This window comes from Prunus mume, linkage group LG6 (assembly GCF_029339155.1).
Source record: "Prunus mume cultivar Tortuosa linkage group LG6, ASM2933915v1, whole genome shotgun sequence".
NCBI classification, from domain to species: domain Eukaryota; kingdom Viridiplantae; phylum Streptophyta; class Magnoliopsida; order Rosales; family Rosaceae; genus Prunus; species Prunus mume.
This window is the reverse complement of record NC_142703.1, coordinates 22,997,905-23,023,440: the sequence shown is the minus strand read 5'-3', so window position 1 is coordinate 23,023,440 and position 25,536 is coordinate 22,997,905. Positions and strand designations below refer to the sequence as shown.

The 25,536-nt window shown below is 42.2% G+C and overlaps 1 protein-coding gene across 1 annotated transcript; it reads left to right on the top strand.

Moving 5' to 3' along the window:
• Positions 1-20,575: 20,575 nt before the first annotated feature.
• LOC103335818 (putative disease resistance protein RGA3) lies at positions 20,576-25,360 on the top strand. Its single transcript, XM_008238852.2, has 2 exons — positions 20,576-24,533; positions 24,844-25,360. The coding sequence occupies exon 1, from the start codon at positions 20,705-20,707 to the stop codon at positions 24,488-24,490; it is 3,786 nt and encodes a 1,261-aa protein (XP_008237074.2). The 5' UTR covers positions 20,576-20,704; the 3' UTR covers positions 24,491-24,533; positions 24,844-25,360.
• The last annotated feature ends 176 nt before the right edge of the window (positions 25,361-25,536 follow it).

The following is a 25,536-nucleotide window of genomic DNA, read 5'->3' as shown; positions in this document are numbered from 1 at the left end:
CACTGATGAAGGTGCATGGTTTCCTGCTCAAAAAGGGGAAGGAAGCTGTATTGCTCCTTCTAGTGGCCCTGACCTTTGTGCTTGTCAACGTATAGAAAGCAGAAATGAAAGATCTTGACATTCAACCTACCAGCTACCATAGATGGTGCCTCGTCATCTTCAACAGTCTCATCAACAAAATTGAACTTATCATCTTGTTCAGTTCCATATCATTCCGTCTTGAACTCTCTACCCAATCTGAACCAGGCAGGACATTGATAGTATTAAATATACAGACGGATACATGTACAGTAATGTAAGTATCTAAAATGATTATTTGTCAATTTATTAGTGCCATACGAATTAATGAATTTAATCCGTATATGGGAAAGAGGCATCTGCATAGTAAGAGAGTGTAAATAGACATTTGGTGGTAAGGTGATATATATATATATACATAGCCCTTAGTTTTTATGATTACCCTCTCTCTCTTTTTTGTTTTTTCCTTTTGTGTTTTTTGTTTCAAGCTTTCTTTGTTCGTCTATACATCAAACTGTTTACATTAAAAGAAGGGCAAGAAAATCATGTGGGGGGTACCAGAAAGATGGTTCTTAAATCTTTGAGGCAGACGTGGTTGAAGCAAAAGCATGACAAATGTGAGCTCTAGACCTGTAAACGGGTCGAATTCGGATCGGATATAATCACATGATATGGATTACAAAATACAACGACTGCAATCCTTATGAAAAAAACGCTACAATTCACGAGGACCCTTTGAACAAGATTATGCAGGACACTCTCTTATAGACTATAAGTGACTATATGATGACTCTGTATAGAAGTCGTATACAAAGACTGAAAGAAATTTTTTTTTTCTACTACAAGAAAGACTACGTATTTATAGATGCTAAAGAGTCCTTTCCAAAGGGGTGTGTCCCAATCTGGAAAGTCAACCAATGCATCCCTTGGATAAAATGCATTGATACCTTTTCAGAAATCAGCAAAGGACACCATGGTCCAATAGACTCTTACTAATTTCCATTCAAATAAAAAATATTAATATTAATTAATATCAATTTTCCAACAAGTCACAGTCTCCGAAATCATAACTAAATCTGACACTAGTAAAGCCCTAGTAACTCGGAATAAAACTTAAAGATGTCTGAAAATTAAAATAAAAGCATTACTGTAATTGTATTAGGGCTAGAAACAAAAACCCCACTTAGAAATTTCCAATAATTCTTATATAAAAAAAACAAACATAAAGGTGGGTTTTCCTAGTAGTCACTGATGAAGGTGCTTGGGTTTTTCCTAGTAGTCACTGAAGAAGGTGCTTGGTTTCCTGCTCAAAAAGTGTAAGAAGGAAGTTGTACTCCTTCTAGTGGCCCTAACCTTTGTGATGAAGGCGCTTGGTTTCCTGCTCAAAAAGTGTAAGAAGGAAGTTGTATTGCTCCTTCTAGTGGCCCTGACCTTTGTGATGAAGGTGCTTCGGTTTTTCCTAATAGTCAATGATGAAAATGCTTGGTTTCCTGCTCAAAAAGTGTAAGAAGAAGGAAGTTGTATTTCTCCTTCTAGTGGCTCTGACCTTTGTGATGAAGGTGCTTGGGTTTTTCCTAGTAGTCACTGATGAAGGTGCTTGGTTTCCTGCTCAAAAAGTGTAAGAAGGAAGTTGTATTGCTCCTTCTAGTGGCCCTGTCCTTTGTGATGAATGCACTTGGGTTTTTCCTATTAGTCACTGATGAAGGTGCTTGGTTTCCTGCTCAAAAAGTGTAAGAAGGAAGTTGTATTGCTCCTTCTAGTGGCCCTGACCTTTGTGATGAAGGTGCTGGGGTTTTTCCTAGTAGTCACTGATGAAGGTGCTTGGTTTCTGCTCAAAAGTGTAAGAACACTACTACATTTTAGGCTTTGCGCGACGAAGGATCTTACGTCGCGCTAAAATGTTTAATCGCATAATTATGCGTGACGAAGTTTAAATCGCGCGCACAGTCCGTGTGCGCAAAGTTCGTGAAGAAAGGATTTGCGCGACGAATAAATATCATTAAATCGTCGCGCAAAGCGATGCGGCGTATTAACCGTTAAAAAAACATTTGGAGCGACCACAATATACATGTAGCAAAAATATTTGCGTGGTGAAAAACTGGTCGTCGCAAAACAATAAGCGACGGAATACATGAACTTTGCGCCACGAAATAATATTCGTCGGCGTACGTAGTCTTTGCACGACAAAGTCGCGCGCACAAATTCGTGCGGCGAGATAATACAAATCGCGCGCCTGGAATTTACGCGGCGAAACAATTCGTCGCGCATACGTTTGCTTACTTGAAATTCTTAAATTGGCATGATTAAAATATATTTGTCAGCGGGTTTATTTAAATGATTTTGCGCTTTTAAATAAACCCGTTTACAAATATATTTTAATTTAATTTTCATTTATAATTAAAATGAAATTACAATAAAAAGATTAATCGCAAAGAAAACATTTATTATATAAAATAAAAGAAATGTATACAAGAGAAATATTGTAAAAGTAATTATAAAAATAAAAAAACTAATCAAATAATGTTCCAAAATGTACTTGGTCATCTGCCACATGCGGCTCGGAGGTATGGACGTCTGTAGGGGCCGTGGTGTGCTAGGGATGCTCGGGGTGGACGGGCTCGGAGGTCGACGCACTAAAATTCGGGATTGGAATGCGGTGCGCGAGGGAGCGAATCACCGACATCGACTCTCAAGCTCGGCAACCAGCGATGTCAAAGCGATCCTGTTGTTTGCTGCGGCGATGACCGCGTGGTCGAGGTTCCCTTTGTCGGGCATTCCCATCCCCTACAATATGTTCCGCCTCCTCCCGAGAGTCCGATCCAGCGTCGTCAAAATCGAAATCCGGCATCATGCGGAGGATCCACCTGATTCGATCAGTCTCTGAGGAAGTTGGGAGGCGGACTCTTGAAGAACCAATGGCTCCTCTCCACCATCGTCGTCTGTTTAACATTACATAAAATATAAATTCAAAAATGCATATAAATTGAAAGCGTAACATAAGAATTAAAATTAAATAATACTTACATGAAGGGACTCGGCCAACTCATTCCCAGGTCGAACATAAACGTCACCAAAGACGTCGATCTATGAGAAGGGCACAGGCCAGGAATGAGTGGAGAAAGTCTTCTTCTTCCTATTGCCCTTATTCACTTGGGCTTTATTCTGTTATACAAAAAATAAAACGTAATAGTTGAAATATAAATAAATTAAATAATAATGAGATATAAAAAATAAAATAAACATTAATAAGAAATATGTAATAATTAAACAAATATTATTAAAAAAATACCACATAATCGGGCGCCTGAAAATGAGCGCAGAGCCACGCCCAACTATCCTCCCGCCCCTCAAGCTCCTTCAGACAGCCCTCACTGAAGAAGCGACTTGCGGATCATCAAGCGCCTGAAAATGGAGGTGCAAGTCGCTCTTCCCTTTGCTTGTACCTCTCACCGAAGAAGTGTTGACGTACGCCAAGGTCTCCTCGTTGAGGTCCTCTAAGTGGTAGTTAAATGCAATAAATTCATTACATACATTAAGTAATAGAAATATATAAAGTTTGAAAGAAAATAATTAAAGATAGGAAACATACCGACAAGCGGCCGCGAACTTGCATCTTAATCTCGGGCATGACTTTCCAAGACTTCCATTGCATCAGACAATGGGTCGAAGTGCAGTATGTGGCCAATGTCGTGAGCCAAGGAACTATGCAAGTCCACCATCGGTGCACCCGATGGTGCTCGTCATATCCGATCTTGATATGGTGTTGGTCACCGGGGTGACCTTCGCCGTCTTCACCGGACACGGCCCTCGGATGTTCCTCTTGGCTGCAAAAGGGATGCCAATAATCTGTTAAATAAATAACAAATTGAACCATAAAATTCCCAATTAAAAAATTTTAAAAACCGCGAAAGTGGAAGGGTATATATACCGAGGTGCCCACAAGGCACCGATCACCGTCGATCGATGTGGTGTCGGTGGTGGTAGCGGGCGGTGTCGCCGCCTAAGCGCTAGAGCTGCACCACCGAAGAAGATGATGCACGGCGCTTGGGATCCCCGAGGAGCAGCTAGCGCGTGGTCTGCTCCATTAGTCTTTGGAGGCGAGCGGTAATCTGATACCGACACCGGCGTGGCCAGGGAGCTTCGAACTTCGGTGTAGTACGTCACGCCCTCGATGTCTAATCAAGTCGACATCTGCACCTTCATTAATCAAATTTAGCACATACAATGTCATTAAAAAATTGAACTAATTAATTAAAATCGTAGTTTGACCTAGGGTTTGCGATTTCGGAGTATCCGGGACTCCGATCCACGATCCGTCGAATCCTAAACGATCCTATAAATACATGGTACCACATACGTGAGTTTCAGCTCGATCCAACGGTCCGAACATATCAAACTCGAAAATGCACAATAGGTTCGAACCGTTCGAGACTCGAGCGATAACCAAATTCAATCCGAGCACACCTGCGCGCTCGTGACAGCGAAATGTTTGCTGGGACCCAATGCCCTATTCACAAGTACCCGGCGCCACCACGCCTTGCAGTGGCGGCGTGGGTGCCCAAAGCGATAACAATCACCGGAAATCCTAAAAATTAAGGGCCAAGGTTCCTACCCTAGGTTCAAAACATCAATTGGAGGCACTTTTGTTCTCGGACCTACCCCAAAAAACGGCCGGAAGTGGCTGGAATTTCAATTTCAAAACCGGCCAAAGCCTAGGGTTTCAAATTCACTACCATATGCACACAATCAATCAAATCCTACCCAACCATCAGCTAAAGCATTAAAAATAGTCCAGAAAGCATACCTCAATTGTCGGATTTGGTGCCCGAAGGAGAGAGAACAGCGGCGAAGATTCGCCTAAGCGAGAAGAAATCACGGCGGGATGGATGGCGGCGGAGAAGCTCGAGGTTCGGCGCTTGTGGCGGCGAGTCTTCAGGTGGGGCGGAGTAGGGGCTGAGTCTGGCGAGAGAGAGGGAGGTTTTAGGGTTCGAGTTTGGCGGGAAGAAGGAGAAGATCGCAATTTTAAAACTTTTCGACTTTGCGACGAATAACCAATCCGTCGCGCAAAATTCATTAAAATAACTTTGCGCGACGCATAAGCGACTTTCTGTCGCGCAAGGTTACTGAAAATATCACCTTTGCGCGACGTAAAAACATACTTTCGTCGCGCAAAGTTCTGAAAATATCACCTTGCGATGAAACAATTAGTGTCGGTTGCGCAAGTTTGTCCGACCGCCCAAATTTTGGGATTTGATTTTGCGCGGGGAAGATAAATGAAATGATATTGCGACAAAGGTACTTAAGTTAATCCCATAATCTAGATTTTTGCCCAAAAAATTTCGCTAAGTGTTGGAGCGGAGAAGGGCTAAAATTCTTTCATGGTTTCTTGTGCGTGAAGGTACCGAGTTCGTCGCACAATCTAGATTTTTGTCAAAAAAAATTTCGCTAAGTGTTGGAGCGGAGAAGGGCTAAAATTCTTTCATGGTTCTTGCGATGAAGGTACTTGAGTTCATCGCGCAATCTAGATTTTTGCCAAAAAATTTTGCTAAGTGTTGGAGCGTGAAGGGCAAAAATTCTTTCATGGTTTCTTGCGACGAAGGTACGAGTTCGTCGCGCAATCTAGATTTTTGTCAAAAAAAATTTCGCTAAGTGTTGGAGCGGAGAAGGGCTAAAATTCTTTCATGGTTTTTGCGCGACGAAGGTACTTGAGTTAAATCGCGCAATCTAGATTTTTGCCAAAAAATTTCGCTAAGTGTTGGAGCGGAGAAGGGCTAAAATTCTTTCTCACATTCTGCGACGAATGCAAGGTCCATTCGTCGTTAATGTTTTGCGCGACGAATTCAAGGTGATTTCATCGCGCAAACCCATACCCTTGTACCATAAACCCTAAAACCTATACCCTAAGCCCTAAACCCGAACTCCTGAACTAGTTTCAATGATCCAACCGGCAATCTTCTTTTTTTATAGTTCAAGATCGTATACATCAAAAATCATAATGAATGAACATTCAGAGATTGAGTAATGGGACAAAACTTTTCGACGGTTCTAAACAAATTGTCCCGATTCAATGGTGATTTTAACTCACGATGTTGAAATTTTTTTACAGCTTGCGGTTCTTGACCCTATATGAATACAGAGATGTAATTCGATCTTCAATTTCAGATATTTACAGTACAGGACATCACATAATCTTATGTTATACTGAATGAATGTATAAATAAATTCTTCATTTTTGATGAATATTGTGTTTTGATGGAATACGCATTCTAGGAAACTAGTTTCAGTAATCCAGCCATCAAATATGTTTGTTTATACTTCGAGATCGTCTACGTCGAAAATGAGAAAAAAAAAACATTGAGAGATCAAGTAATGGGACAAAATATTTGTGATTATAAGCGAAAAGTCATGATTTACTTGGTTATTTTGACTTTGATTTTGATGATTTTTACAGCTACTATTTAACCCTATGTGAATACAGTGAATTACTTGATCGTCAATTTCAAATATATCGTGTGTATATATATAAAAATATATATATGTTTTGCAGTGAGGTCTTTTTGTTAAATCGCGCAAAAGTTCTCTTGCGTGAATTATTTGTCGCTCAAAATTTAGAGTATGCGCGACGTGTACATTTTCCGTCGCGCAAGGTTATTTTCATTCACATATTATTAAGCTGAATTATTCATCATTACATATAATTAATTGTATGAAAGTATGATTTATTCTATTTTCTTTTGATTTGAGAATTGAAGGATTGTTGATAATCTTATTTTCTTTGTATTCATTTTTTCGGTTATATGGTTTTCATTTTTTAAAAGTTTTTTGTCAAAATAAATTTAAACTTTATTATTAAAATTACTTGGATATATTTATTTACCAATGGTTTATAACTACATTTATTTTAATAATGTTTCATTTCTGCACATATATAATGTTTGGATATAACAAGTACATATATGAAAACATTTGCATTACACAAATATGTCCACTAACATAATAAAATTACAAAAAAATTCATCATTCATCATCTGAACTATAATAACTTTCGTTATCGTCGCTATCATCACTTTCGGTCTCCCAATCCTCTTCCTCCTCCTCCTCCTCCGCCTCCTCTATAACTACATCATCGTCGTTGCTTGGGCCAACTGCAACATCGAATCGCATAAGATCACTGAGGTCAATTGTAATTGAGTGAATCGATATTTCGATTGAAGACACTCCTTGTATTTGAAATGGCTCTTGTATAACATTAGTATCTCGAAGTGTTTCCGCATCATTTTCCATTGAAGATTCTAAACGTTGGTTAGCCACATTGTCGACCGTTGTCAGTTAGGTCTAGTTCTGCAGTATAGCATACACGTTCCTATGATCCATCTTTTGAACAACGTTCCAACCGCTTCCGGCTTTAGGGTCATCTAGATACACAATTTGTGTTGCCATGTTTGCCAAAATATAAGGGTCGTCATCATACCAAGTTCTGTTCATGTTCACAGATAGTAAGCCATGATCGATTTTAACACTTCCCGGCCTATTTGGGTTGGTGTCAAACCATCGACACTTAAACATGATCACTTGGTATCGATCTTTGTAAAGCAATTGCCCGACAGTTGTGAGTTTGCCATAGAAATCAATGTCCGTACTTTCGCCTCCACCAGGACATGGACACCGCTGTTTTGCGTGCACAACTTGTCATCTCGTGCTTCGTCCAAAAATTTGACACCGTTGACATTACAACGAGAACAATTCAGTAGCGAATCGGGCGAATAAGTTATATAACTCATCACTGTAAGTTGGGGAATTCGATGATTTCAACTTATTCACCTAATATTATACAAAACCATTCATATGTTAGTCTGACAAAATTAAAAACTACAATTTATATTTCTCAAATAACAAACACTGATAACTTACAGAATCCAAAAACCATTGTGGAAACAATTCACGTTGTTTCTAGGCAACCAAATGTGATGGATGTTCTCGCTTCATCATCTCTTCATGCTCATATAAGTATCCCATGATCACATCACAATTGTTTAGTACGAACCAATGCACTGAGGACGATTGAAAACCGTCTCCACATCTTTTAAATACATTCTGCAGAAAGTAGCGACTCATATTGAACCCAAGCCTCTCGATTGATCCTTGGGCCATGCTATTGCGTACACTTTTTTCAGCTCTCAGAAGCTGCCAAAATAAAGCGATATGATACAAATTAGCAAGCATGTGATAATGATGCATACACAAGCGATAAAGTTATATACCTTTCTATTGGATACATCCAGCGATAGTTGGGACCAGACAAGCAATGCCTCTTTTGGCAAGTGAACCATCACGTGCATCATACTTGTGAAGAAAGCTGGAGGAAATATCATCTCAAACTTGCATAGGACTTGGACAATGTCATGGCGCAACTGAAACATGTCCGTTTTTCGCAAAGTTTTTGCCATCGAGTTGGGAAAAAAATCTGGACAACAAAATGATTGGCTTCACTACATCTTCCGGCAATAGGTGTCGAATACCAGCGGGAAGTAGGCGTTGCATAAACACATGGCGATCATGGCTCTTAAATCAGATAAATTTACCCCCGTCAACATTCACACAGCGTCGATATTAAACATACCCATCGAAACTTTCAGTGATACAAACTTTAGAAACTCTTTCTTATCATTGGTTTCATAGAAAAGAATGCAAGATCCCTTCTAGCTTTATCATTGTCCCTATTCATCCATAAACCCCTTACGTATGCCCATTCTTTCCAAATCAAGGACGAGCTTTGATCGTGTCCTTTGTCTTCCTCGATATCTAGAATCGTGCCCACCAATGTGTTGAATACATTTTTCTCAACATGCATCACATCTAGATTGTGCCTCAATTTTAGTTTAGACCAATATGGGAGCTCAAAAAACATAGGCTTGTGCGTCCAGTTCATATGTGTAGAAGTGCAATCGACTAAGCATTTTCTCGAATGGAGCAAAATCCAACCGGTTAAGCTGGTCCAATATCTCATCACCGGATCATTCTCTGGGTCTAAGGCAACGCTCTGTGTTCTCGTCGAACTCTTTACCTTTTTCCCTCCACTCATGGTCCCATGGCAACCATCTCCGATGACCAAGGTAACAAACTTTTCTAGCATGCCAACCAGAAGTTACATCTTCCTTGCATACAGGACATGCTATATAACCTTTTGTGCTCCACCCAGAAACCATTGCATATGCTGGGAAATCATTCACAGTCCACATAACTGCTGTCCGCCATAAGTGAACATCTTCGGTTGATTTATCATATGTGTAAACACCATTTGTCCATAAATCCTTCAGCTCATCAACCAACACCTTAAGTAAACATCGATTGACCTCCCAGGATCCTCGATTATCAAAAGCAGTCATCATCATGTATTCTTTTTCATGCATTTCCAAGGCGGCAAATTATATGGGAATACGAAAATCGGCCAAGTCTGTGGTGTTGGTTTAAAACCCCATACGGATTGAATCCGTCAATGGCAAGTCCCAATCTAACATTTCGGGATCAAGAAGCAAACTCGAGAGCGTTCGATCGAACTCTTTCCATGCCTCCCCATCTGCGGATGCGCATCACATCATCGTATACCGTTTTCCTTATGTCATCTCATATACGTGGCGGTGTCGTCGATATATACAATCGCTGCAACCTAGGTTTGAGGGCAAATAACGCCATAACTTTTGTGGGATCTTAGTCGTCCTATTCGAGATGTCATCTTGAACCTTGACTCATTGCATATAGGACATGTATCCAACGATTCATGCTCTTTGTAGAATAACATGCAATTGTTTTTGCTAGCATGGATTTTTTCATAACCCAATCCAAGACCATTCAACACCTTCTGCGCCTGTTTATGGTCTTTCGGCAAACAATTGTCCGTCGGAAGCATTCTCTTGAAAACCCCAAAAAGTAATCGAAACACAGGTTCGACATACGATACTTTATTTTTCCGTGCATTAGCTCCACAATGGCCGTGAGAACGGAAAAGCTCTCGCACCCCGGGTATAACTCTTGGTTGGCATTTTTTAACAATTTTTCATATTGTTCAAACTCCGCACTGTCTATTGGTGTAGGCACATCATCTTGCTCTTCTAGATTCATGTTTGTAACACCCCGACCCCAAATTTATCCCATGTTTAATTAATTTAAATGGAATTGAGAAATTACCCGTGGGATAGGGGTATTTTAGTCATTTTCTTACCCGAAAGGAATTTGGAAATTCGGTTGTACCGTTGCGTAGAGCACGGTGAGATAAGTCCGTAGACACGTAGTGGGCTCGAATCGAGTTATGAGAGAGATATAGTCAGAAGAAGCTCAGTGGCATAATCGTAAATATTTGGAAATTGGATTTTTGGTTAAAAGACGGAAATGCCTCCGTCTCTCTCTCTCCCGCGTCTCTCCTTCTCCTCCACTGGTTCGCGACCGCAATGGAGGCCGCCACGCTTTGGCCGGCCGTGCTCGCCCGCCACCAAAGTCGTGGGGTACCAAAATGACCGGGCCGTCCTCTTCCTACCCCAATGGTCTCGCCGCCAGGGATTTCGCCGAAAATCGAAACCGCCGGTTTCGAAACCGCCGGCTTCGTTCTCCGTCGTCCGCCGCCATTTTTGGCAATCAAGGTATGGAAATTCATCCCTTCTGCATGCTCTAGCTGATGGTTGGGTAGGATTTCATAAATTTTGAGGCTAGGTAGCTCGATCTACGAGTTGAAATTCGGCCGGTTTTGCGATCGCGATTCGGCCACTTCCGTCAGTTTTTGGGGTACGTCCAAGAACAAAAGTGACTCCAAATTAGGTGTATTACCTAGGGTAGGAGTCTTGGCTCACGATTTGGAGGTTTTCGGCGATGCGATATCGCTTTAGACACCCACGCTGCCCGCTGCGGTGGCGGCGCTGCGGCCTTTATGGTGAGGGCATTCCTGTCCCATTGTGATCCTCTCGATGTCACGAGCGCGTAGGTGTGCTCGGATCTCATTTTGGATACCGTTAGGGTTCGAAGCGGATATCGCATATTGCGTATTTTCCGGGTTTGCTAGGTTTGGACCGTTGGATGGTCCAAATTATTATATGTTGATCTAGGTATTACCAGGCTCGTGTAGGATTCGACGGATCGTAAATGGAGTCCCGGATACTCGAAAATGCCAACCCTAGGGTTAGGGTTTTAGCGACCGTCCAATCGTGCGATCGTGAGGATCCGACCGTCCGATCTGGACCAAACTTGCAGGACGTGTGTCCTAGAGCCCTGTAGAACCTATAGGAACTTTGGATCGGAATTTGGAGGTCGTGGGCCCCGCGGGCCCGTTTGACCAAGTTTGGGTAGTTTGACCCTGGGTTGACCGCTAGACTTTCCTTGTAGTTCTACCATCCCAGGAGGGCTAGAATGACCCTAGTGACAGGTCTCGAGTGTTGTTGAGTGAAACGGAGACCGTGAGCTTAAGATATAATTTAGTGAAATTAAATGGGGGAGTTTACGGTATGCTTTATTTGTGGAGGTTTATATAAGTTTAGAAATTATATCTTATATAATTAATTGTGTGGATGTTTAAAGGTAATTAAAGCGATTGAATGTTAGCTTACAGTGCTATACGCACTACTCCCACGCACCCCATATTGTGATCATGTTGAGGGTGGTGAGAATGTAGCGAGTGCCTGGGCGGTGAGGTCGCACGCGTCTTTGGATTAGCAGCGTGTTGTTGCGGACCCCATACGTGGCCGGTGCGTCCGGACGCATGAGGAGATGTGATTGTGTGTGGTGAGAATGTAGCCGCCCCAGGAGGTCGCACGCGTCTTTGGATTAGCGGCGTGTTGCACCATACGTGGCGGGTGCGTCCCACGATGAGGAGATATGGTTGTGTGAGGCTGGTGAGAATGTAGCGAGCCCAGTGTGGTCGCACGCGCCTTTGGATTAGCCGGCGTGTTGCGGACTCCCCATCGTGGCCGGGTGCGCCCGACGTATGAGGGGAGATATGGTTGTGTGAGGTGGTGAGAATGTAGCGTGCCCGGTGTGGTCGCACGCGTCTTTGGATTAGCCGGCGTGTTGATTGCGGACCCCATACGTGGCGGTGCGTCCGGACGTATGAGGAGATGTGATTGTGTGAGGGCTGGTGAGAATGTAGCCGTGCCTGGTGGTCGACGCCGCCTTTGGATTAGCGAAAGCGTGTTGCCCCATACGAGGCGGTACGTCCCGTCGTATGAGGGGTGATATTGTGATTGTGTTTGGTGTGTTGTGGTGGATAAATATTAGAATGTATGTATTTGTATGGCTGTAATGGTTTATTGATATTAGGAGTCAGGATAGATATGAAAGAGCTACGTGTGGCTTGATCCCTTAGTAGGGTACGTAGGCAGCCTGAAGTTACTAGGTGCAGCCACATATTAGACCCCACTTAGGTGGTCGTATTGGGATTGGTTTGGACCTCGTTGTTGGTCCCAAAACTTGGTTGAATTGAGGCTTGTCCTGGGGACTAAGTGAGTGAAGGTGCGCGTGAGTAGATTTTGAAGTTGTTATATGCATGTTTGATGCATTAAGTTATTTTAAGAACTTTGTGGGCAGTCTTGCTAGAATCATTTGAAGGCCGGAGGCCATTTATGTAAATTGCATGAGCTTATATTGTGCATGCTGCCGGTTGGAGTTATAAAATGCGTTCTTTGCAGGTGGAAATTTTGGGGAATGTTCAATTTATAGGGAGACTCTGAAATTTCGCAGAAAGTCTCGTGCCCTTAATCCTCTATGGCAAATGAGGACGTAGATTTAAGGAGTGAACCGGCATGGGGTGATGCGGGGTCTCCGCGAGGTTCGCCCGAGTTCTGGGAAATTCGGACGGGTCCTGCCGGCTTGGTATCGAGCTTGGGTTCAACTTCTTGTGGACCCCTGCACCTGTGTGTGCATCCTTAAGTTGTGGGATCGTGATGGGTTCCGTCACGGGGCGTCATCGTTCGACGCGGAGGACTGTTGGATATGGATGGATTTAGGATATTGATGAGTACGCTGAAGGGTGTCACGTTCCTAGAAACGTGTCTATCCAAATTGTCACATCTCAATATCCTATGTACAAGGAAAATGGAAGGGTTGGAAGTATTGAATCCGCTGAGACGAGATGAAATCGTCAGAGAAAGGTGATAGACGAGTTACAAGGGAGTGAAGGAGTTGTGAGTCCGACCAAGGAGGGTCGTGACATATTAAAGTGAGAAGTAGTAGTGTTGGGTGGAGTATCATCTCACTCGCGTGGGCTTGAATGTCGCAATTGACAGGAGTGGAACCTCAAGGTTCTTTTTCCTTGCTCTCTCACGCAGAGAATTTGAATTCCAAAATTTCTTGGAAGTCCGGTCATTGGGAGTTTGACCAGCGACTTGGATTATTTCTGTCTACCCCTCTGGAAAGGGAACCAATAGGGGAAAGAGAAAGAAGAAAGGTACAAAGGCCGTTGAGGCAGAAGTAGAGCTAGAGCTTTACCACAGACAGAGGTTGTTGAGTTCTTATGGGCAGGAGGGCATGGAGTTGATAAACTCGTTTCTAGAGATCCTTCATTGCCTGAACATGTTGCTAATTCTCGATTGTGTGCAGTGAGCACGAAGTCGAAGATATTAAGAGCTCAACCTTTCTTTGAGGAGTGAATTCTCGAAGATTGAATCACTAGATTCATGATCCGAAGAACGGCTTTAGTATAATCGAAACCACAAGTGTGGAAAAAGAGTTAGATAGCCGTATTCCTTTTATAGAAGGAGGCTCGTGTGTGGTGGGAATACTCCAGTCAAATCCACGGATGAGACCTAGATGGATTGGGTGAACCTACCGTGGTGATGAAGAGAATGCTTTGGGGTCTCACCCATGTGAGCACGTTTGAGCAGAAATCTTCCATCGGAATCAGAAAGGGATCAGGGTAGAGGAAGGAAGATGATGATTACAATTCGGTAAAAATGATCCTTTCTGACATCCCTCTCAAAGAATCGTGTTGGCGATTGCTTATCGATTCTAAAGAAAGAAGGAAGATATTAACAAGTCAAAGAGTATGGATTCTCTTCATGGGAGAGATGGAAGAGAATCAAATCACAAATGGAAGCGTTTAGCTTTCAGAGGAAGATTAAGCATTACAGCAGCTATTAAAGGATGTTCCTAGTGGAAGAAAGAGACTTCTCTTCCTCTGCTTGTTTGGATAGAGCTAATGGCTTGGCTGCCAACCTGGTTGTGGAGGATGAAGCATGGAACCTGAGTAGTAGATGCGGGCCCAGTACTCACACCTTTGGAATGACAGTATGAAATTTCGAGGACGAAATTTTTATAAGGGGGGTAGTATGTAACACCCCGACCCCAAATTTATCCCATGTTTAATTAATTTAAATGGAATTGAGAAATTACCCGTGGGATAGGGTATTTTAGTCATTTTCTTACCCGAAAGGAATTTGAAATTCGGTTGTACCGTTGCTATGAAGAGCACGGTGAGATGAGTCCGTAGACACGTAGTGGGCTCGAATCGGAGTTGTAACGAGAGAGATATGGTCAGAAGAAGCTCAGTGGCATAATCGTAAATATTTGGAAATTGGATTTTTGGTTAAAAGACGGAAATGCCCCGTCTGCTCTCTCTCTCCCGCGCGTCTCTCCTTCTCCCTCCGCTGGTTCGCGACCGCAATGGAGGCCGCCACGCTTTGGCCGGCCGCTCTCGTCCGACCACCAAAGTCGTGACGGTACCAAAATGACCGCCGTCCTCTTCCTACCCCACCGGTCTCGCCTGGCGGGATTTCGCGAAAATCAAGAAAACCGCGGTTCGCCGAAACTGCCGGCCGTTCTCCGTCGTCCGCCGCCATTTTTGGCAATCAAGGTATGGAAATTCATCCCTTCTGCATGCTCTAGCTGATGGTTGGGTAGGATTTCATAAATTTTGAGGCTAGGTAGCTCGATCTACGAGTTGAAATTGGCCGGTTTTGCGATCGCGATTCCGGCCACTTCCGATCAGTTTTGGGGTACGTCCAAGAACAAAAGTGACTCCAAATTAGGTGTATTACCTAGGGTAGGAGTCTTGGCTCACGATTTGGAGGTTTTCCGCGATGCGATATCGCTAGACACCACACGCCGCGTGTGGCGGCGCGTGCGGCACTCTGAGGGCATTCCTGTCCCATTGTGATCCTCTCGATGTCACGAGCGTAGGTGTGCTCGGATCTCATTTGGATACCGTTAGGGTTCAAGCGGATATCGCATATTGCGTATTTTCCGGTTCGCTAGGTTTGGACCGCTGGATGGTCCTGAAATTATTATATGTTGATCTAGGTATTACCAGGTTCGTGTAGGATTCGACGGATCGTAAAATGGAGTCCCGGATACTCAAAATGCCAACCCTAGGGTTAGGGTTTTGCGACCGTCCGATCGTGCGATCGTGAGGGATCCGACCGTCCGATCCTGGACCAAACTTGCAGGACGTGTGTCCTAGAGCCAGTAGAACCTACAGGAACTTTCGGATCGAATTTGGAGGTCGTGGGCCCCGCGGGCCCGTTTGACCAAGTTTGGGTAGTTTGACCCTGGGTTGACCGCTAGACTTTCCTTGTAGTTCTACCATCCCAGGAGGGCTAGAATGACCCTAGTGACAGGTCTCGAGTGTTGTTGAGTGAAACGGAGACCGTGAGCTTAAGATATAATTTAGTGAAATTAAATGGGGGAGTTTACGGTATGCTTTATTTGTAGAGGTTTATATAAGTTTAGAAATTATATTTTATATAATTAATTGTGTGGATGTTTAAAGGTAATTAAAGCGATTGAATGTTAGCTTACGATTACTACGCACTTCCCATATTGTGATCATGTTGAGGGTGGTGAGAATGTAGCGTGCCCGGTGTGAGGTCGCACGCGCCTTTGGATTAGCGGCGTGTTGATGACCCATACGTGGCGGTGCGGCCCCGACGATGAGGGAGATGTGATTGTGTGAGGGCTGGTGAGAATGTAGCCGGCCCGCAGGAGGTCGACGCGTCTTTGGATTAGCCGGCAGTTGATGGCGGACCCCATACGTGGCGGTGCGCCCGGACGTATGAGGAGATATGGTTGTGTGAGGGTGGTGAGAATGCAGCGGGCCCAGGTGTGGTCGCACGCGTCTTTGGATTAGCCGGCGAGTTGATTGACCACACGTGGCGGGTGCGTCCCGGACGTATGAGGAGATGTGATTGTGTGAGGGTGGTGAGAATGTAGCGTGCCCGGTGGTGAGGTCGCACGCGCCTTTGGATTAGCCGGCGTGATTGCACCCCATACGCGGGTCGGTGCGTCCCGACGTATGAGGAGATATGGTTGTGTGAGGGCTGGTGAGAATGTAGCCGGTGCTGAGGTCGCACGCGCCTTTGGATTAGCGGCGTGTTGGCACTCCCATCGTGGCGGGTGCGTCCCCCGTATGAGGAGATGTGATTGTGTGGCTGGTGAGAATGTAGCCAGGCCCGATGGTGAGGTCGCACGCGTCTTTGGATTAGCCGGCGTGTTGGCGGACCACGTGGCGGGTGCGTCCCGTATGAGGGGAGATATGGTTGTGTGAGGGTGGTGAGAATGTAGCGGGCCCAGGTGAGGTCGCACGCGTCTTTGGATTAGCCGGCATGTTGATTGCGGATTCTACACGTGGCCGGGTGCGTCCGGACGTATGAGGAGATGTGATTGTGTGAGGGCTGGTGAGAATGTAGCGGGCCTGGGGTGAGGTCGCACGCGTCTTGGATTAGCCGGCGCAGTTAGCCCTACACGAGGCCTGCACGTCCCGTCGTATGAGGGGTGATATTGTGATTGTGTTTGGTGTGTTGTGGTGGATAAATATTAGAATGTATGTATTTGTGTGGCTGTAATGGTTTATTGATATTAGGAGTCAGGATAGATATGAAAGAGCTACGTGTGGCTTGATCCCTTAGTAGGGTACGTAGGCAGCCTGAAGTTACTAGGTGCAGCCACATATGAGACCCCACTTAGGTGGTCGTATTGGGATTGGTTTGGACCTCGTTGTTGGTCCCAAAACTTGGTTGAATTGAGGCTTGTCCTGGGGACTAAGTGAGTGAAGGTGCGCGTGAGTAGATTTTGAAGTTGTTATATGCATGTTTGATGCATTAAGTTATTTTAAGAACTTTGTGGGCAGTCTTGCTAGAATCATTTGAAGGCCGGAGGCCATTTATGTAAATTGCATGAGCTTATATTGTGCATGCTGCCAGTTGGGTTATAAAATGCGTTCTTTGCAGGTGGAAATTTTGGGGAATGTTCAATTTATAGGGGAGACTCTGCCGAAATTTCGCAGAAAGTCTCGTGCCCTTAATCCTCTATGGCAAATGAGGACGTAGATTTAAGGAGTGAACCCGGCATGGGGTGATGCCGGGTCTCGCATGAGGTTCGCCAGTTCGGGAAATTCGGACGGGTCCTGTCATGTTGGTCGATGCAAATGGAAAAACATCATGTATCATATCCATGACTTGATCATTAGCATCCACAATAGGTTGAACATTGTCCACTCTTGTGGCATTTGAAGACGAAGCATGCTTTAATTGTTCCCCGTGATGGTTCCAAATGCTATATGTCTCAATCATTCCATTCCTTACTAAATGAAATCCAACATTTTCAATTGTCTCCCATAACGTGTTGTTGCACCTCCTACAAGGACAACGGATTCTAGTTGCACCCGGGTTGTGTCTACGTGCAAACTCAATAAAATCCTCGATTCCATCCAAGTATTTGTCTGCGCATCTGTTCGGGTTCTGTATCCACCTTTTGTCCATAATTTCTGAAACCAGAATCACAACACAACAATCACAACAACTTCATACGAAGTTATAATGTCACCTTATGCCTCCGGTAAGGGTCCTATCCCATTCGGGAATGCATACTCCTGCCACGTAACCTACGACTACATGAAATTAGATTTCGATGTGGATGAATTTCGCCAACATCTCGCTACAGTTCTTGAGGTGGCCATAGGTATAAATACCTACGTACCACCCGAAGAACGTACCAAGATGACATCGAAATATCCACAATCGAAACCTAATCCTGTAGCCATAGATTACGTGACAACACTATGCATTACCAAACTGTCCAAATAATGGGACAATTCAAGAATTAATTGGGCCGCAGTCATGCATTACGCATCCATGCACGAAATCCAACTAATCTCGAACGGGAAACTAAGTGTTACTAAACATAAAAATAAAAGCACGAAGTTAATTTCAATTAACTTCGTACATCACAACAGATTGTGCTACGTTACACACAATTTAACAACATAATATAAATATAACTTCCCAAGAAAATTTTAAACATAACAAATTAACATTATTAATATATAAAAAGAATAAAATACCTTCTCAATCGTTCTCCACCAATCGCTAATTACAAATATCCCTAACGAAAACAAAATAAAAAACCTTAGTACGAACTTAAATTAATACTTTTAAACTAATGACGAAAAATATTTACCCAATTAATGTATTGAAGTCCCAGCAGCGGCAGAGAGGTTGAGAGAGAGGCAGAGGCAAAATGCTTTGTTTTTGCATTCTGCCTCTGCAATGGCAGAATTCTAATATGAAGAAGAAGGACTTTGCTCGACGAATACATAATTTTCGCGCAAACTTCCGTCAAAAAACCAAATAGTCCGTCGTGCAAACCCTTTTTTCGTCAGCGCAATCACCTGCCGACATCTAACTTTTTGCGCGACTGGTATTTTCCGTCGCGCAAAAACAAAATTCCGTTGCCCAAAACAAGATATTCGTCGCGCAAACTTGGAACTTTAAGCGACGAATAGTATGTACGTCGCGCAAAAAAAAATCCCAACCTGTAATTTTGGTGCCAAAAATAAAATATCTCTCGCCCTCTTACGCGACGAAACATCTTCCGTCACGCTTGTCTTTGCGACGAAGAATTTAATCGCACAAGCTTTACCGCTAAATAACGGGACCCACGGGTTCGTCCGTTTTGCCCGATTTAATCGCTGTACCGTCGCGCAAGGTTGTCTTAAGTGACGATATTTCTCGTCCGCAAATGTTTCGCGCCAAAAAATTTCCGCTCTTTTTAACTCTTTGCGCGGCAGCGATTTTTTAGTCACGCAAAGACATTTCGTGCGATGAAAAATTTGGTTGCGCAAATTTTCATGGATTCTTGCGACGAATATTTTCTTTCGTCGCGCCAGTATGTTTTGCGCGACGAATTATTCTTCGTCGCGCAATCTTTCGTCGCGCAAATGGTGAAACGTAGTAGTGGAAGGAAGTTGTATTTCTCCTTCTAGTGGCCTTGACCTTTGTGATGAAGGTGCTTGGGTTTTTCCTAGTAGTCACTGATTTGGATCGGATCGGATTATTATATGATTTATTTTGAGATGTACAAAAAATCAAAATTTCATTAGTAGCCTCGTTCTTTTATTGTATTTATCTACTTTTTATATCAAATTTTAATATTTATAACTATATAAAAAATTAGTTTTAAGTGTATTCTTAGTGCATATAAAACTAAAATTACTCATTTACACATATAAAATAGGGAGTTTCACTAAAACACCCAAAATGGAGGTTGAAATTATAAAAAAACCCAACACCCAAAACACTTTATAAACACACCCAAAACTCATCATTACACACACTCAAAACCTATTTATAAACACACCCAAAAAGTTGACTTTGGGGTTGATTTTGGGTGTGTTTATATGTTTAAATAGTGCTTGGGTTTTTTTATAAATACATGTCTAGGATTGGGTTTATTTATAAATTTGTATATAAAATATTAATATAAAGTATAGAAAAACTAAATTATACTCCATTCTAAGTCAGATCGGATCAATTTTGCCTATTTCATTTGCATACTCCCTTGGAGATGCTATGGATCACTTTTTCTTTTCTTTTCATCCTTTTTCCACTTTCATTCTCTCCTTCCTTGTAATTCAAGCCGTTGTTGTTTTGCTTCATGAAAACGGAAATTCAATGTTTTTGACAAAAAAACAGAACAAGAACACAATGTTCTTTTCTTACTGAAGAATTATTAATCTGAAATGGAGAGATTCTTATATATCTCCTTTACTATATCTCCACTTTTTGAAAAGAAAAAGACAACCAACTTTACAGAGGTTTAAAGAAGATGAGGTGAGGGCGTGCTTACCAAATAGAGAAATGCTAGCAACCTTCTCCACTTTAAATAAGAAGGTAAGAAAGTTGTGAAATGTTTTTGGATAAATTGAATACATTTAATAAAGGTAAACTTGGAAAACAAAAGTTAACTTGAATAATATATTAATGACATTGTTTTAAGTGTAAGGAGAATGACACATGTCAAGCAAAGAAAGAAGAAGGTCCAAAGGAGAAAGTTAGAGAGAAGGTTGCTAGTATTCCCCTACCAAATATATTATCACCTACAATCAATGTCGTCCAATATTGGGCTAAAACAAGATATCTACCAAAACAATACCAGAAAAACATATATAACGAAAACAAGACCAAAATCTCTAAAGAAAGACATATTATCTTTGAAGGCTTGGTGGATTTTTATGCAAGGCGGCATCAGTGCGACGCCCGGAAATGACTAAAATGTCTATACACCTATACATGCGCCATGTGAGCTATGGTAAACCCTAAACCCTAATATGTAAGAGTTGATTTACTTGACTGTTGACAGAAGTTTAGGGGAAAAGTGAGTCAAATTAACTTCTAAAGTATTAACAAAATAAAAAAAATGTAGGTGGGTGGAAATAATGAGCAAAGAGAAAAAGATGAAAAGAAAGAAACAAATATCTGTCTCGAGATTCTCCACCATGAAGCAAACTATTAACCAAATTGTAATTCTCTTCAGATCCATTCCATTTCTAGATCCAGATCCAACTATTCTCATCATCTCAGCCTGTTTTGTTTTGCTGTTGTTGCTGCTAGAAATGGAAGCAGCAGCAAGCATAGTTTTATCCCCTGCTTTGCAAGTGATCTTTGACAGATTGGCATCCCCAACCCTACAAAAGCTTTCTGATATGTGGGGTGTCAAGGACAACCGCCACAAGCTACAACTTGCCTTAAAGAAGGTTCAAGCTATTCTTCAAGATGCAGAGGAGCAACAATTAATCAACAAATCTGTCAGGCTTTGGTTGTCAAATCTCAAGAATGCTGCTTCTGTTGCTGAGGACCTTCTGGACTCGTTTATCGCTCAAGAAAATATAGAAGGCTCGTTGAGGAGTGCTCATAGAGATTTCATCAGTTCTTTGAGGAGTGCTCGTACAGATTTCACTAGTATCAGTTCTTATGTTACAAAAGGCTATGATGCTGAAAGAATTAGAGAGGCACTCCGCAAGCTAGAAATGACGGTACATGACGGGCTCTTTGAATTTAATTTTAGAGAGCCTAGTATAGTAGATCGACGATATATCAAAAGGGACACTGTCTCTCGTGTGGTCGACTCAAAGATATATGGAAGAGATGATGACAAAGAGAAGTTAGTCAAACTGTTACTATCTTCTGAAACTTCCGAGGATGGATATGCAACCTGTATTCCAATAATTGGTATTGGAGGAATTGGCAAGACCACTCTTACTCAGTTGGCATATAACGACGAGAGGGTACTCCAACACTTCGACTCTAGAATCTGGATTTTTGTTTCTGAGGAATTCAATGTCAAGAAGATTATGAAGGCAGCCATTGAGAGTGCAATAGGAGTTGAATGCAACTTGTCGGAGATTGAACTACTTCAGTCTCGGCTTTCACAATTGCTGCAGAAGAAAAGATATCTGATTGTGTTAGATGATATTTGGACTGAAGACCAGGATGATTGGGACAAACTAAGACCTTTGTTTAGTGGGGGTCTTGATGGATGCAAAATCATTGTCACTACCCGCAGTCAAAAAATTCCATTCATGATGGATTTCCCAAATTCACCATTTTTTTTGAACGGTTTGAAGGATGACGATTGCTGGTCTTTGTTCAAGCACCGGGCATTTGGACGAGGAGAAGAAGAGAAGTATCCAACTCTTTCGCGGATTGGAAAGCAGATTGTCAAAAAATGTGGAGGTGTGCCTCTCGCAGCAAAAAGTTTGGGAAGTTCAATGCGTTTGAAAAGAGAAGAAAACCAGTGGTCATTTATGCGAGATTGTCAACTTTGGGAATTAGATGTAAGCAAACATAAATTTTTGCCTGCACTGATGCTCAGTTATCATCACCTACCGTCACATGTCAAACAATGCTTTGCATTCTGCTCATTATTTCCCAAAAATTATGAGTTCAAGAAGCAGAAGTTAATTCATCTATGGATGGCAGAAGACTTCATTCCAGAAGAGGGAAGCAAGCGACCTGAAGACATTGGTGACGAATACTTTTCCGAATTGTTGTGGATATCTTTCTTGCAAGAAGTACGGCTACATGAAGGTGGAGAAACAATTGGATACAAGATGAATGATATAATACATGATCTTGCACGATATGTTGCAGGAAAAGAATATGTGGTACTTGAACAGGGTCGTCCACAAAATTGGTCACCAGCAGAGATTCGCCACGCATCTGTTGTTTATAGATATGCTGCAAGAATTACAATTCCAGAAACTCTATATGAAGCAGAACATTTGCGAACTCTTTTATTGATCGGAGATTCTGGCAGGTTAGAGAACGGATATAAAATTTATTCAAGTTTTCAATACTTGCGGGTGCTAGATCTCAACAACTGTGATCTTGTTGATCTGCTGAATTCCATGGGTGACTTGATATGTTTGAGATATCTTGACTTGTCTTACACGCATATCACCCAGTTACCTAGAAGCTCACATCATATGTTTTCTTTGGAGACCCTAAACCTAATTGGTTGCCATAATCTTCAATCTTTGCCTCATTTGGGATCAAGATTAAGACATCTTAACTTAAGTGGATGTGTGCGTTTGATTGGTATGCCTCCGAATATTGAATTTTTACGTCGTCTTCAGACATTGCCACTTTTTGTTGTGCCGAAGTTGGGGAAGATTCAGTTGGAAGGTTTAAATCTTTATGGGGAGTTGAATATTGCTCACTTGGAGAATCTTTGTAGGGAGTTGAATATTGCTCACTTGGAAAGTCAATTCTTTTTCTCTTTAATGAAATCAGCAGAACTGCGAAAGAATGAAAATCTTGAGTCATTGGGATTATATTGGGGTCTTATTCCGCAATTTAGAGATTCATTCCCAAAACTACATAATGCCCAACCTGAAGTAGGTGTCTCAGGATCACATATAGCACGACAATCTGAAGAAGTTATTAGAGGTCTGCAACCACACGAAAATCTGAAAAAGCTAGTTATAAATGGGTATCCAGGAATCAAATTTCCTAATTGGGCTCTCCCAAAACTTGTCGCTGCTGATTTCACCAACTGTAGAAGTTGTGAACATCTTCCAGCCCTTGGGAATTTTCCGCTACTTAAGACACTTTCTCTGCAAGGAATGCATGGCGTGAAGAGCATTGGTACAGAGTTCTATGGTGACTGTAAAGACATATGGTTTCCATCACTCGAAGAACTATCAATAAGTGATTTTGCAAACTTGGAAGAGTGGTCAAGTGCAAATGTTGGAAATGCATTCCCTAGATTGAAGAAATTAACTGTAAAGAGTTGCCCCAAGTTAGGACATATACCGTTACCTCAGTCCCTTCAACATTTGGAGCTGCGGAATTGTAATCCTACGATGGTGCCCGTAGCAGATTTAAGTTTGCTATCTGTTCTTATTCTTGACAAAATTCCAGACCTAGTGTCTCTCCCAGAAGGGCTTTTTGCATCAGCTAGTCTGTCTTCCTTGAAGATTTTGTCTTGCCCCAAGCTTCATTCAATGCCTTTGGAGATGCAAAACCTTAGTTCTCTGAAATCATTGACCATTCGTTGGTGTGAAGAATTGTCCTCTCTGCCACAAAGTTTAAAGAACGTCAAATTTCTAGAGTCACTGGAGATTAGTAATTGTAACCATCTAATATCCCTGCCAGATGGTGGAATTGCAGGTTTGGCTTCACTTCGAACTTTGTCCATTGAAAACTGCAGTGAGCTTACTTCTCTGTCGTCGAGTTTGGAACAGCTCACATTGCTTGAGGACTTGACCATCATGGACTGTCCAAAACTTGGTTCTTTTCCAGCAGGTGTGCAACACCTCTCCTCCCTTCGAAGTTTGATGGTTTTGAACTGTCCTTGGTTTGATTCTTTGCCAGAAGGGTTGCAAAATTTCAAGACTCTGCAATGCTTGGAAATTAGAAGCTGCCCCAATCTAACCTATTTGCCAGAATGGTTTAAGGATCTTGATTGTCTTAGATCTTTGATCATATATGATTGTCCTAATATAAAACTATTGCCATCGGGTTTCAATCTTCTCACTAAACTCCAGACCCTCTCTATTCAAGAATGTCCAGAGCTTGAGGAAAGATGCAGACAAGGTAGCGGTGAGGATTGGTCGAAAATAGCCCATGTCCCGCATAAGTACATTGGACTGCTTGAGGTAAAGCGGTCTGGCGAAGCGAGCACATCTGGAAGCTCTTCTGTCCAAGGATCTTCTCAGTAAGAAACTTCTATTTCATTGCCATCAACAAGCTATTATCATTATGGTAAGTCATTCCTCTTGGTATTATCATTATGTATTTCTATGTACGAGGCTGTTTTGAGAATCCTCTGATTTGGTATTGTATAGATATCATATTAATTAAATTCCTGTGTTTTCGTCTGAAAATAAAAAGCAACACTCCGTATAGGTGTTGTTGATTGATACTTTTGTTTCGAAATGCGAACATTGTAGATATATGACTCTCTCAATATTAAAAAAGCATAAAAAAGCAACCTTGTATAATTAGTTCAAAAGTGTTACTTGTCTCTGTAAGTTGATGAAAGGAATTTTCTTTTGTGGTTTTGCCGCTGCAGGGCCGCAGGGATTTGATGTTTTGAGGAGGGAGATAGTGGCCACAGGGGAAGGTTTATTGATGATAGGCTTTTTGGGTTTTAATCGTTTTATACTTGCAACTGCCTCCCAAGAAGCTGTTTCATTGCTTAATGGCAGAATGGATTGGTGGAGCAACATTGGCAATGTGATGGAAGATATAAGACGGTTGGTGGTCGACATGTTCATGACGGATGTTTTGTATCAAACTTGAAAGGGCAACGGTGTGGCACATGCTCTTACTCAATTTGGCTTGAAGGAAGGCTCCAGTTTCGTTTGGGCGGCACCACCTTGGTTGGACTCTCTTTTAGGGAAAGATAGGGATGTGAGGGTTGGGTGTTTTTTCTGTATTTTTTGTGGAGGTGTTGTGGTACTCCTTTTCCTTGTCCAAATTTTCCTCTGTGTGGGGATTTTTCATGGCAAAGGTTTTAACGAGGCCATTGTTTTTGCCTTCTTATACGTTTTCGTAGTTGAATGAAATTCTCCTTTTTATTATAAAAAGAGGGTTTACTTCTCTCTTAATTTTGATTCATTTACTTTTTATTTAGGCTTTTTATCACAAATGGTCCTTCACGTTTATGAAATTATCACGAATGGTCCTTGAGGTTTTTTTGTGACACTAATAGTCCTTAACGTTTGAGATTTTTATCACAAATGGTCCCTACCGTTATAAATTC

What these genes read in the sequence shown, in the direction of transcription:
- LOC103335818 (XM_008238852.2), top strand. Translation starts at nt 20,705, where the DNA reads ATGAGCAAAGAGAAAAAGATGAAAAGAAAGAAACAAATATCTGTCTCG.